Source organism: Toxorhynchites rutilus, chromosome 3 (assembly GCF_029784135.1).
Source record: "Toxorhynchites rutilus septentrionalis strain SRP chromosome 3, ASM2978413v1, whole genome shotgun sequence".
NCBI lineage: Eukaryota > Metazoa > Arthropoda > Insecta > Diptera > Culicidae > Toxorhynchites > Toxorhynchites rutilus.
In genome coordinates, this window is record NC_073746.1 from 135,598,732 (window position 1) to 135,613,306 (window position 14,575).

Sequence of the window (14,575 nt, forward strand, 5' to 3'; positions counted from 1 at the left end):
TTCTCATGATCTCAATTTCTTATCGCTAAGGGAGTTTTGCATGGCTAGAAGAAGGTGGTAATAGCTAGATGCCAGGAGTTGTGTGGCCTTGCGTTGTCCTAATGGAACACAATATCTCTTCTGTTGACCAATTCTGGACGTTCCAAGTCAATCGCTAGCTTCAAACGGTCCATTTGTTGATAGTAGAGATCTGAATTTAATGTATTGCACTAAAAAAATTAAAAACAAAAAAAAATTGGAAAAATAAATAAAAGAAAACTTATTTTATTGTTACAGTATCGGCACCATAAACACCATTCACAATTTGGCAATTTTGTATTTTCGCATTTATAAAAGAAAATATGTAAAATGTACCGAATTTTCTCTTTGTTGACTTCCATTGTTAACACCCTTCAATTCACAACTGAATGGAACAAACAAAAAACAGCAAAGGAACGTTTTTGGTGTGAAATGTCACCTATACAACGAGCCTAAACTTGAAATTGTATGATCGATACTACGCGAGATATTGATCACTAAAGCCAGCTACCGAGAAAATAATGGGTTACTTTTTCCCCAACCTTATATTACGAGGGTCGTTCGAAAAATAAGTTTCAGTGCCTCAGAAATTGCGGAAAAATAAAGTTAGGACAAAAAACAAGGTGCTTTTCGTAATCTACGTTTTATTTTCTATTTATATTTTCTATTGTTCACAAACTACTGTGTCACTACCTGAGCATTCGTATAGGAAAAGGTAAACGAGGAAAATCGCATTTTGATCAAAAATTGTTTTTTTTTCATGGGAAAAGTTCCTGAACAAAGGAGGTTGAGAAAAATGTTTAAAATCCCGGGATATTTCAGCCCATGTAGTATGTCTTCCTTAGAAGTAATTATGTTAAAAAGGTAGCTTTAATTTGATATGTCGATCATCTGAATTGGTCCAGTAGTTCAAAAGTAATACATTTTTGAAGAAAGTCATTTTTGGGAGAAAAGAGTAAAATGATTTTTTGGACCATCGGGTAACTTTGAAAAATCATAACTCAAAAACGAAAATAAAACGCCTCCCTGGTTTCGAGATACGTTATGTAAAAAATTCAGAAAAAATATAAAAAACTATAGCGCCTTTGGTCCCAAGACTATGAGAACAATAAAAAACGAATACAATCAATGATAACGAGAGCAGAATTCAAATTTTCTGCAGGTATGGTATTTTTTCAAAAAAGACGAGGTGATTGGCTTTAATTTGATCTGTCGATCATCTGAATCGGTCTAGTAGTTCAAAAGTTATGAATTTTTGAAAAAAGTCATTTTTGGAAAAAATGCGCAAAAAATGGTTTTTTGGACCACCCTAAAATGGAATTGGTCACCATAACAAAAAAATAAAAAAAAAACGGGTCTAATAATTTGCGATACAGAACAAAACTACCACTATTGACGAAAATCTGAGAACCGGTTTGGTTCGGAATGGAATGGCTGATATATTACCTGGCTATAAAGTTATTACAACTCTCTACAGACAATATTCTGTACACCATGGCAACGTAGGCAATGCTATTTTTACCTTTACTATATTTCTGTAGTTATTGATATGTTGGACTTAGGACCCGTATAAAGGATACAATATAATATAAGAAACTGTTTTTCCAGGACCTCCATTTGATGTATCAACAGAGTAAAAATGACAGATTTTTGAACCATTGAAAAAACTCAATTCAAAGGCAATTACTACAAACAATCACAGTCTTACATCAAACTCCCGTCCGTGCCCCTAGGCTGAGTTCATACCGATGAAATCTAGCTTGTTGTGACGACACAACGAAGTGCACCTTGACTGTACTGGTAGCTAGACAAATCTGCGTAAAACTTTATAGGAACGGTGCTTGGATTGGAATAATTTTTTTTTTTGAAAGAGTTTGAGGTTTGTTCCATTTATTGTAATATCTTTCAACTTTCTTAGTGTGAGTCAAATGAGTCAACTTTCACAAAAAGACATTCCACACAAGATGAGATTTAGAGTGAGAAAAAAATCTGCTATCCGCTAATGTGATGCTAATCTGATGTCTACAGGTCTTTCGAGGACATTTCGGCATCCGAAAGTTTACACTGGAAAGATGATTATGGCAAATTAAGTGCATTCCATGAGCGAATCGCGAAGAGACATGGTGTGGTGTCTCCTGTCCTTTGTATACATGTAGTCCGAAGTGTTTCATAAAGTCTGCTTCATTTAATATTGGAACAAATTCTTTTGCTCATTGTGGCGCTCCTAGTGGACGGATTTGGAAACTTTTTTCACCCACGTGTCGGGAAATTCATTACCTTTCACCATGTATTTATATCATAACACCAAACGATAGCATTTTGTAAACAACCGCCATGGAAGCCGAACGGAGAGATAAAATTGTGCACAGTTTTCTTGAAAATCCATTGTTGTCGGCATCTAAGCTAGCTAAACAGCTTAAAATGCCCAGAAATACCGTATGGCGTGTTATCAAGCAGTACAAGGAAACATTGACGACGGCTCGGAAGCCGCATTCGAAGCGTCGGAGTGGAACTGTCGACCGGAAACTGCGTGGGAAAGTCATCAAGGCCGTCAAGAGGAATCCCAATCTTTCAGACCGCGATTTGGCCAATAAGTTCCAGGCCGCTCACAGTACGGTGCGACGAATTCGTCTCCGGGAAGGAATAAAGTCATTCGGAGCCAGCAAACAGCCAAATCGGACGCTGAAGCAGAACAATGTGGCCAGAATCCGTGCTCGAAAGCTGTACGACCAAGTGCTGACCAAGTTCGACGGATGTATTCTGATGGACGATGAGACCTACGTGAAGGCGGACTTTGGGCAAATCCCAGGTCAAAAATTTTATTTGGCGATGGCTCGGGGGGATGTACCTGCAAAATTTAAGTTCGTGTTTGCGGATAAATTCGCCCGCAAGTACATGATTTGGCAGGGGATATGCAGTTGTGGACAGAAAACCAAAGTCTTTCTCACTGACAAGACAATGACATCAGAAGTCTACAAAAAAGAGTGCCTACAGAAACGGATTCTGCCGTTTATTCGTGCCCACGACCGTCCAGTAATGTTTTGGCCGGACCTCGCAAGCTGCCATTACAGCAAAACGGTTATGGAATGGTACGCAACGAACGGGGTCAGCGTAATACCGAAGGACCTCAACCCCCCAAACTGCCTCTAGTTCCGGCCGATAGAGAAATACTGGGCAATCACGAAGCGGAGGCTTAAGGCAAAGGGAAAACTTGTTAGGAACATGACTCAAATGAAGAACTGGTGGAATCAAATCGCCAAAACGGTGGACGAAAAGGGTGTGCGCCGCCTAATGTGCCGTATTACGGGAAAAGTACGAGAATTTCTTCGAAACAGCAATGAATAATTTTTTAAATTTTTTTTATGAAAGAGTAAAGAAAATGCTACATTTGTATGAAAAACAAATTATGAATTCGTTAATAAATGACTGAACTACACGCAATTGTTTGTGTTCCAATATTAAATGAAGCAGACTTTAGTTTCTTTTTCTCTTGCGCCGTTATAGGCGCTTCTTACCTAGGACACGGTGGTTTTTGCGATTCTAAGCTCCTTAGCGATGAATTGAAGAGAAGTCTCCGAATTTTCACCAAGTGCACCACTGCTATGATGTAAACTGCTATGAAACTTGGATGTAAAGATGTAAACAATACACTATCAACTGGTTTAATTCGCAGTTTCAGATTTTTTCATGATCAATCGTCATTTGTGTCTGCTCCCGCGCTGATCGGTTGGGTACGATGTAACAATACTCTAACTTCTCGAATTCGAAGTTTTCTCGTAAACGAATTTGGTCATTCTAGCGATGTTTCATATTTTGGTCGCAGCCAGGGTTACCAACTATAATTTGAAAAAATCAGGGAGAATGAAAATAAAAATCAGGATAAATCAGAATAGCTCATATTGGGTTGTCCGAAAAGTTAATGTAGATTTTTGGGAAAACAAAAACATCATTTTCAATCAAAGCATTATAATTTAATTTTATATCCATAATTCTATGTCTTCCTTCCTTCGGGCGAAGACCGGATTTGTAAAGCATGGTATAAATCCTCGCATAAGCTGAAATGCTAGTGTTTTTTTGATCGTTTATATTTTTTCCGAAAAACCTACAGCATCACTACAGAGATTTACAGAGAAATCAATATTCGAATTTCTACTGAACTCATCATCCATGCTTTGGAATAAATCTTTACCCAACAAATGAGGAAAGCATATCAGCAGGGAAGACTTTTTTTATGTTTTTCCTAATTTTTTTGATACTTAGTACGATTATAGATATATTTACCATAGTCCTATATTTTAGGTTTATTCACCTTTGAATCAGCCGAACAAATTACATATAACATCTTTTTATATTGACTGTGGATCCAGAAGTTTTCTCTTGAGTAATTCTACACTCTGAGACGTATTCCTGTATTAATAACTCTGGGGATACATCTACATACACATTATCCTCAATAAAGCAATGTTGTTCCTCAAACTTAATCTCGTTGTAATTTCATAAATTCGTCAGACAATCAGGTTCAATGAAATTTTCTAGCAATGTTTTGGGAAGCCACGAAACAATTGAGCGTAGAGATCAAAAAAGTTAAGTACAAAGTTTAACTTAATGTAAGATATATACAAGTGCGAGCCGGAGAACTATCATGACAGAAAACTTTTGCATGGAAACCAGTATATTTATTACGAATAATGTAAAGAGTATAAAAATCAGGATCATTTCAGAAAAATCAGGATAAATTGAGTATTCGTCAGGATATCAGGGAGCGTGTTAAAAAGTCTGGGAAATCCTGATAAATCAGGAAGGTTGGCATCTCTGGTCGCAGCACCAGTGTATGGCTCGGTATGCGTGCTATGTTGGACGCTCGTTTGACGCTAGTGTGTTTGAGTTACACAAAATCTGTCTGAAGGTGTGATTGCACTGTGAGAACACTGCATGACATGTAGCGTAATACTGACTTTCTAGTGCTGCCTGAAGACATGTGCGTTTCAGATGATTCATATTGTTATATAATCCAATTCATTCAACCATTCATGGCGTTTTGAAATTTATTGCAATGAATGCAAAAAAAAAGTCTTTGAAATAGCTTACGCTTCCGAATCAAATGTGTTCATTGTGAGTCAAATGTCTTCATGACATCCATCTGCTGAACGGGATTTTTAGATTTTCGAGTATTATGATAATCAATATGATAATTTGTTATTTTTGTAAGAACTGTTTCGTTAGTGATGTTTTTGTGTACAGACACCTTCCAACGCTATGTGTACCATGTGTAATTCTAACAAAAATAACTTTGGTAATAACAATAAAAACAAAATCAAGTTCTGTACAAAATAAATTCAATTTTGATTCTAAGAAATTGTTTCGACACATGTGATAGAAATAATGTGAACATCATTGTAAGAAACCCTGAGAGTGTCGAGTTTCCCATGTTTATGTTGGAATTTCTCCGATTTACTGGACTTCCTACGTCCTATGCGACAAAATCACGCAAGCCATCGGGGAGGCGATCTGGCGTAGTGGTAACATCCATGCCTCTCACGCTAAAGGTCACGAGTTCAATTCTCACTCCCGACATTCATCCAAAAATGGAAGTAAAAAGTGACGAACCAGCCAAATGAGTTGAAAATCACTATAATACAGATATAAAAAAAAACGCAAGCCATCGGCCTTTCCAAGGTCGCCAAGAGTTCATTGATTCTTAATGAAACTATTTCGTAGTCCTACATCAATAATCATATCTTGTATACAACCATCTATAGTTTTATAAACTAACCATTCAACGAGATTTAATTGAATTTAATTTAGAAAAAAAAAATTTTCTTTCCAGTTACACAGTATCTCTAGGATTGATAGACATATTAGTTAGGAAATTCAACAAAATACGGGAATCGGTGGAGAGTCAACAAAGCTTGGTGCTATCCCTGCTAGCCTCACTTGGTCTATTGACGAAACTGGCGGAGCTGTGTCCCAAAGGTATATCTGCCAGATATATTCAAACAAGTGTATATGTCTCACACGGAGAACTGTTTTGATTTCGATTTTCTGTCCGCAGGTCCTGATGTTACCAAATTCTTGCTAACGGTCAAATCAACGGAACTCTTTGGGACCATTTCGCTGCTGTACGCAACCATCGTGCCTATCGGTGAGACACTTTTGTTTTATATTTTCACAATTGTTAGCTCAGCATAGCAAACTTCCATTGCTTTGTGTTTCTTCGCCGGGGCTTGCGGTGTTTACCTTGCGCGTATTTGTTCTCGAAGTTTACCTTGCCTTTTGTTTAGATTATCCGTTGGTTTTCTGTGACTCGGGATGTAAACACATCGCAGCGTGATGCTCTGCACGCCCCGGCCAAATACGCCCGCCCATCGGAGGCGCTGGAATCGGAACGTGAGAATGGCTTAATTTCCGTCGTTTCGATAAGTCTTTATGTGTGCTTTTCACATCCTTTTCCACCGGGTTCCAATTGAGGTACGAACGTGTTCTCGCTGCTCAACATGCAAGCAACCCATCCCCGGGAAAAGCTTGCCGACGTGCTTTTGATGTAGATAAAGATTGCACGCGGCGGATTGCTACTGGGAGCACCGCTCATGTGTGTGTGTGTGCGTGCAGGTTTGCCTCGCCGACCATTATGATATTTTTCTCCGGCCAACTACCGGAAATGGGATGATTCGAAATTATAGCGCTTTTATCGGTTGCCGGGTCGGGGTTTCCTTTGAATTCGGAAGCAACGTACCGCCTTCCAGCTGGAAATAATTTGAATAATTAGTGTGTTTTACCTTCAATTCGCCGGGTATCGGAAAAAGCGATGGATATAATGTTTGCGCTGTTTGGTTTCAACGTTATAAAAGCAGTTTTCACATTGTTTTGTGTGATTATCTCTCATTGGGCTTGCCGATATTAAAACGATTTACGTCTTCTCCCATCATCTCCTTCTCACAGGTGAATGCATACCACCGAGAACGATTTCGCTGGCGGCCGCTACTTTTAATCTTTTGGTTACGTTGGCCAATCTGGATATTGGGACGTTTCAGGTATGTATTTATTCTGCCAATTTCAAATTAATGTAATGGTTAGACATATCGTAAGCGCTTGTCTTTTTCTATTATTTTGTAAGCTAATCTAATGTAACAAATATTCGAATTTAATTGAACAGGAACAAATTATTGAAGTGTTACATTCAATTACAGGGTAACTTCGATATAACTTACATTTTACTTTCAAAATTGTACGTTGTATCGAATTGTACGTTATATCGGAGCATAGTAAAGAACTCTGGAACATAGCTTATATTACTTTAATGTGTTGCTGTTTGAGTAAGGTTGATGAATAAATTCAATTAGAAGACGGAGCCAACTTTTCTCATGATGTTTCACTTCGTTCTGTTGATTGAAGTTTGATTCATTTAGAATCCGGAACTTACATCAAAACAGTTGTATTTCGGGATTGGTTGAATTTACAACACAAGCTATAGTATCAAAATACAGATAATTTATTGTTCTTTCAGAAAAAATAATATTCAAAAAATAATTTTTTGGACTTTGATAATGTGTACGTTATATCGAGTGACGTTATATCGAGGGTACGCTATAACGAGGGTACGTTATATCGAAGTTTCCCTGTATAAACTTGAGAGACGAACAATTTTAGAAAAGTCTAGTATTAAGGTATGACAATATCCGTTTTCCAAACAGTAAGTCAATATTTTTATAAGATGGCCTAATTGTTTCCTAAAACGAATGATCTGTGACCCTTGATTCGCGGTAGGTGAAAATAAGATTCTACGAACAGAATGGTTATATTCGCAAGTTTTCTTAGAGAGAAGAGCAAGCTAAATAAACGCACCTGCTATTTTCCATCTTTCCTGGACTTTAACCTCTACCGAACAGAGAACTTATGGCTTGTGTGGGATGTGACTGTGACTGTAGGAGGCGTTTCGCTGAACTTAGTAGCTTATAAATGGACCTGGGCCATTAAGTTCATTGCCTTCGGTATCAGATGAACTCAGAAAATAAAGAGCAGCTATTTGTGGTGACATTCGTGTGATGACATGGCATAATCATACTTTGGTGGCACTTGCCGCAATATTATTGAATATTGCTTGTATATTCTAACTGAAATTTGATGGAAAAAATAAGAAAATATATAAACTTTTTTCAATTTATTCAATTTCAATTTTCACATTATAAAATATCTTACAGTCCATTATGTTTGTTCTTAGTCTACTTATTGTTGTTGTTTCAATTAGAATCGAAAGAATGTGATATATAATCTTGTAAAAATTCAATGTTTCGTGAAAAATGACACACCAGATTATTTGAATGATAATTTTTTTTATCAAATACCTGTGGCATCCATGGAACAATACCAAACAAACGAACAAACAAACAAACGAACAAACGAACAAACGAACAAACGAACAAACGAACAAACGAACAAACGAACAAACGAACAAACGAACAAACGAACAAACGAACAAACGAACAAACGAACAAACGAACAAACGAACAAACGAACAAACAAACGAAAAGAACTGCAAAGGTTAATATCACGGCTTATACTATATGCAGGTTCGTTGTATCGACACCCGATATAACTGGGAAAGAAATAGATATTATGTCATCGACTTTCACTGACAGAACGCGATCAGTAACATAAGAATACTAGCTGACTCGGCGAACGTTGTTTTGCCATATAAATTATTGCTAATGGATATGTTGTTTGTTCAATAAAAAAAATAATGAATATATTGATAGCGTGTTCAAATGTTTTAAGGATCTATAAAATCGATCGAATGTGATGGATAGAATAGAACGAATGAAACACCAAAAAAAAATAACGTAACTGTCTCGTTGGTGAAAAATAATCTCAATTAGATTATCAGACCCGAAAGTAATTTTAAATTGTTAAAATTCGAATGAAAATTATTACTTATATTATTACTGTTTAAATACATAGTTCCGACCTAACTTAACTACCTTTTTTATAAATCTCGTTGCATTTTTGCAAAACTTTATCTATTATATAAAATCATTATCAGAAACAATTTTCGTACTAGATTTTTCCCCACTTGCAGAGAATGTGTTGCTCTCTAACACAGAACACATATTAGGGTCTATTTTCATTTATAATTTTTGTTTTAAAAACATGTTTACTTCACCCGAAAAATCATTACCATTTTCCCTTCACAAAAAAACATGAAGCTCTATGAAGCTTTCTTCAAACTCTTGTGATCATCGTTTCTCTTTAACATTTCAGATAAACCCTCTTCCGCTTTCTGCCGTACTGTTTTCTACCGCTCCTCTAACCCAGCTTAACACATTAAAGTCCGCACGTTTTGGGGCAAACTTGAACGCTTCATTTGTTCGGATTCCACGAATGAGATCGTTTCCTTCGATGTGGATGAGACGAAGGCGAGCCATCGGTAGGACTTGTTAGATTCTTGGCAAACCAAGGATTTAACCTTCAAGTGTAGAAAGCACTGGTTATTTCTTGATCCATCCGTAACAGGCGGAACGCGAAACACGAGGAATCTCGTGAGCGGTTCGCAATGTGTTAATAACCAAACGGGCGCACTTTTTCCATAGATCTACCTTGAACTCACCGAGTAGTCCGATAGGTTTGGCAATGACAGCTAATTTTGCAGCACATCTTGACTTGCGAATCATATACTCTAAGCTGGAGCTTGCCTGAAACCGATGTCGTAAACGGCTAAGAAATTATCTTGAATGTTTATATAAACATATTCAGTTAAAATCTTGCATTGGTTGCACGAAAGGAACTGATAAGACGTGGTTGAACGGAAACCGCGCTATAAGAGTACCGCATTATAGGAGGGCTGTCGCAATTTCATCACCGCGTTATATGGAAACCGCGTTCTCAGAGTACCGCGTTAAAGGAGGGTTGACTGTATATAGAGGAAGATAGTCTGTCCATGAAATGATCATTGAATTCAATGCGGATTTCGATACATTACGATAATATGATAATATGATGAAAGTTCCACATCAGTTGGTCCAATTTTTTCTACACTTGGGATACATTGGATTAAGCCAGCGAGGAGCCAACAGCTATACATATATGTTTCGTCTTTGTTTTTGTCTTAAATCTCGAACGAAAGCTCGACGAAAAGATGGATCGCGTCGATTTTCATACCGTCATGTGGAGAGTGTTTGTGTACGATTGAATCACATGTACACATTGATTTATTTTATGCGTTGTGAAAGTTGTGTTGAAGTGAGTGCCATTTTTGGTTTTTTTTATTAAAAATGTGGAGTAATGGTGATAGTGGAAAAATATATAATCGTCTGTAATCGAGTGTGTGTCAGCTGTTGCTGGTAAATAGGTGTACCTATCATCAGCCTAGGAGCTAGTTTAGTAGAATATTAGTTCCGATCTGCTAATTGGCCTTTTTCGAAGCTAGAGAGGAATAAACTTTAATATTTATAATACAAAGTAGAAGAAGAACGTTTGCGATTCATAGTTCAGGTAGGCCGTGTATTGACAATAAAGAAACAAATTGTAACATATGGTCAGCTACATATTTTGTGGTGAGGGCAAGAATATATCAACCATTAATCAACCATCTCCAGCTGCTTCTACAAAACCAGGCAACCAATCGCCCTTTTGAAATGAACTGCCAGTGTATGTTTAATATACAGAGTCTTTCAGATTGAACGCTCAAGCAAAAAAATCAAATAGCTCCTCATAATTTTTTTTGCTCCGTCGATGGTAACACTGCATACCCCACTTTGGGACGATAATATTCGGCTACTCGTTCAGTCTGATCGGATGGTTTTTAGTGTCAAGATGTGACAATTGTGACAATTTACAAAAACGTGTATTTTTTGTGAAATCTTAATGTAACTTTTTCCTCTTATGGTAAGAATTTCAACATTTCTTGTCGTCGATTACTTCCTCTGGGGGTACGTGAAGGACCGTTGCTATGTTAATAAGCCACAAAATTTGGAGGAACTTAAAGAAGAAATAACTCGGATTTTCAACAGCATCGAAGTCGTAATGTTAGAGTTGTGAAAGATGAATTTTATTCACCGTTTAAAACGCGTCATCGAAAATGTCCTGAAATAAGCTTTATTTTCGTTTTTTAAAAATAAAAATCGGTTCACTTTTGTTAGTTATTAAAATTTGTTGCGTGAGCGTTTAATCTAAAAGACCCTGTACTATCTCAAATAAAAATGAATCTGAGTATGATTATGAAATTCTACATATTTAAAATACGCACTCGTGTTTTCAAACTGAATTGCTACGCCTTCGCCTTTTCGCATGTGGTTTAGCACCGAGTTGGTGCGACTTTCGATCGTCCCTTATGCGAAATAAGGAAATTATAGTTACACAAATTATACAGCAAACGATCATTCCGTTCGAATAAACATTCACACCGAGCGCGAACTCTACTTCGAAATGCTACATTTGATGTCGTGAAAACTTATTCCAGTAAAGCTCTGGAATCGAGACTTTCTCAACGCCAATACAGATAGATACTCAGTGAGCTGGAAGTGAAGACACTTAATCCAAGCCTAACAAACAACACACTCATAAATGAATGATTAAACAAACTTCTCGTCTAAATTGAATCACTGATGAAGATGGAGTCAGCCATTTGCTGCTACCGATACCGATTGCTGTGATAGCATTACTTACGAGAGCGCTAGCGCTGGTTGCGGTGAAGGATGAAAGCATGTGTTTTGGAGGATATTTGCAAAACATATTGCTTTTCCTTCTTGGAAAACAGAAGTAATATCGTCTCCGAACGAGTCAGGGCGGTGGAATGGCAATCCCAAAGACAAACACGAGATAAATTATATATCACCCAATAACATTGGCTTTTGAGGAAAATTTGGAGAAATACATTATCGGTGAACTGTTTCCATGATCATCATCATCAGATGAGTGGAGAAAGTTAAATCTAACTTGTTAATTCGGAATCGTGATGTAGGATAAAACCACTAACCAGAGCAACGATAATGCTCGTCAGGACGAATCACTAACGAAAACCCGTTGTTGGTAGGTTAGCTGCTTGTCAATTCCCCAAGGCTGCCATCGGTTAATCATTCAGTGATTGTTGTTCTATTCTAAAAACAAAGGGTGAGCATCCTAGTCGATTGTTTACCCACGGAAAAGGATGCTGCTCTCGACGGAGAGCCAGTTTGGGATATCACAAGCTTGAAAGAATAGACCGACAGCAATAGATTCTAATATTTGTTCTATGATAATACTTTTGGGGTCATCAGAGCGAGTATAATTTGTTGAGTCGAAAATGAATAATATCTGAGCTTCATACCATTTCATGTCGAATTACGAGTGCTAGAATACCGCGGGCCTGCTGATGTGTTTGTTTTCCTATGAAAATTCGACGAATTTTCGGCTTCCATTTGCATTGCGTACTTCTGCTTCAGATGCGTCGAAAAAAAAAATGTGGTGTGGGAAAAGTGGGCAAAATCATTTCGAGAGCAAAGTTCAACAATCGACGCTGAAAGCTTGTCTAACAAAAATCCATCCACTGATGATGTTTGCCGAATTTCATTATACTCATACATTGGAGATAAAAGCATACCTCGCAGTGATGCAAATTTTCGCATAACAGTTTGCCAGAGTATCTTATCTATTTCATCTATCTTGACTGTTGATTTCGTAATACATATTTGAGCCGTGGTGAGCTTTGTTCAAACCGCCGATGAATTAGGAAATTATTCGTGAGTGGATTCTTCGGTACTTTTGAGCCTTTCAGTTGATATGGTTCTATTTTTATAGGTCTCTGGTTTTCTGTTAGTAGCAAATAATATTTTGGTTTCCATGGCCATTTTAGGAATATTAATATTTGTAACACCGGAATCTCGACCAAACAGAAGTTATACTTTTAAATTCATTGAAGATATCACAAAATCTTTTTAAAAAATCCCATTTGATTATTTTTATCGCATAAAACAATTCGATTTTTTTTATTCAAAATTTTAATATCACCGCATTTTTTTCCAGAGCGTACTATCGGAGGAGAACCTATCGTTCAAGTTCCTGGACGTAGTGAGTATCCTGCTGCAATATTGTGTACCCAAGTCGGAGGAGAAGGGTGAAACCCAGGCTGTGATAATCGACTTAATAGCAACGTTAGGTTTCTTCTGTGCCAATAATAAAGTTAATCAGGTGAGTGATTTTTTTTCTAACGAAGTAGAGCCATAATAGGGAAGCCATTTGATATCAGCCATTTTTCTCTTAAAAATATCCCAAACAGGCAGAATGGTTACAATGGAGGATATTTTACTTTGCCGTGGTTAGGGAAACAGAAGAAACCTAAATAACAACAAACAAAACAAAAAACAGAAAAAAGAACTCAACTCTCTTTTGTTCTCACAAGCGTGCGCTTTTACGTTCTTTTCCTCTACATTAACTTCTACCGCATCGCAATGATTTTCTGATCTAAATTACTTTTATGACTTGTGTATTCTCGCTAGTTTATGCTTTCCGCCGCCGCCGTTCCTCGCCATGCTGACTGGGTTCGGTGTTGGAGCGCATCATCATTTTCGCATCGCGGCCATATCCGAAGATAAAGAAACAGCCCAACGAAAAGTATCGACGGTCGTATCTTTTACTTTGTTTTTTTCGTGTATATATTCACTGTCTTTCGTGTGGCGTTACTATCTTTACCACCGCCGAACAAGATCCGCAGAAAAAAAGCACAGTCATATCGTCGTAACAAAACGTATCATTATCCGTAGTTTGCTTTCGATGCCATCTTTTTGTGGCCTTTATGTAGAACAAAATCCCTCAGCCTTGAACCGGTTCGGTTCGGGCTGCCTGCTAGATGGTAGTAGGAGTGTTCAGGTTCCAAGCATGGCATCTCTCGGCAGGAAGAAGGTGTCATTAATTGAAGCTTTATACAAAAATCTGATCTGGTGACGAAATGCGATCGAAGAATCTATTTATTTTTTTACTTATGGAATTTATTTTACAGAATGATAATTAGTTGTTCGTATTTTCCAACAAAGAAGCAAACCCAAAAATAAGACATTCCTGCGAACCCCTCTTCCAGTAATATAAGAACTTTTTGAGCTCGTTTATGTACGAAATTCGGTATTAATTCAAAATAAAATGGAATACAATTCTAACTGAGTTTCGGCAAGTTTCGTGTGACTTGTTTTCAGATTTTTCATTATGGTTGAAATTAGATTAGCCCAAGGGATTGCAATGTTATATGGACGGCAGTCGTAGTGCTCCGAGTGTCATTCCTGTCTTTCCGCAGTCTACTCATTCGCCGAACTTGGCCCCCTGTGTTTTTTTTTGCATCGAACTTTTTTGCATAACTTTTTGAATGAAAATTTTGATGGCCCTAAAAAGAACCGAGGTTTACCTGTAGATGGTTGATTCACGATTTATTTTTGTTCTCGCGAGAACAATGTACAAGCTGGACGAGTTGAAATGTGTCCTTTTTGCCAATGCACGTAAATCTCTTTTTGTGTCTATAAGTTTCTGCAGCCACAGGTAATTCTATAAGTGTACCACCACCTGTGTTGACATCGCATACAATCGATAATGTTCACGTGTG

The 14,575-nt window shown here is 37.5% G+C and overlaps 1 protein-coding gene across 1 annotated transcript in view; it reads left to right on the forward strand.

Moving 5' to 3' along the window:
* The window catches only part of LOC129775811 (S phase cyclin A-associated protein in the endoplasmic reticulum), a 136,162-nt gene that overhangs the window by 102,408 nt on the left and 19,179 nt on the right, over positions 1 to 14,575 (forward strand). Inside the window, exons 9-12 of the mRNA XM_055780920.1 lie at positions 5,846 to 5,991; positions 6,071 to 6,160; positions 6,958 to 7,049; positions 13,012 to 13,176. Coding sequence (XP_055636895.1) covers positions 5,846 to 5,991; positions 6,071 to 6,160; positions 6,958 to 7,049; positions 13,012 to 13,176 — 493 coding nt within the window. The remainder of the gene's footprint in view (positions 1 to 5,845; positions 5,992 to 6,070; positions 6,161 to 6,957; positions 7,050 to 13,011; positions 13,177 to 14,575) is intronic.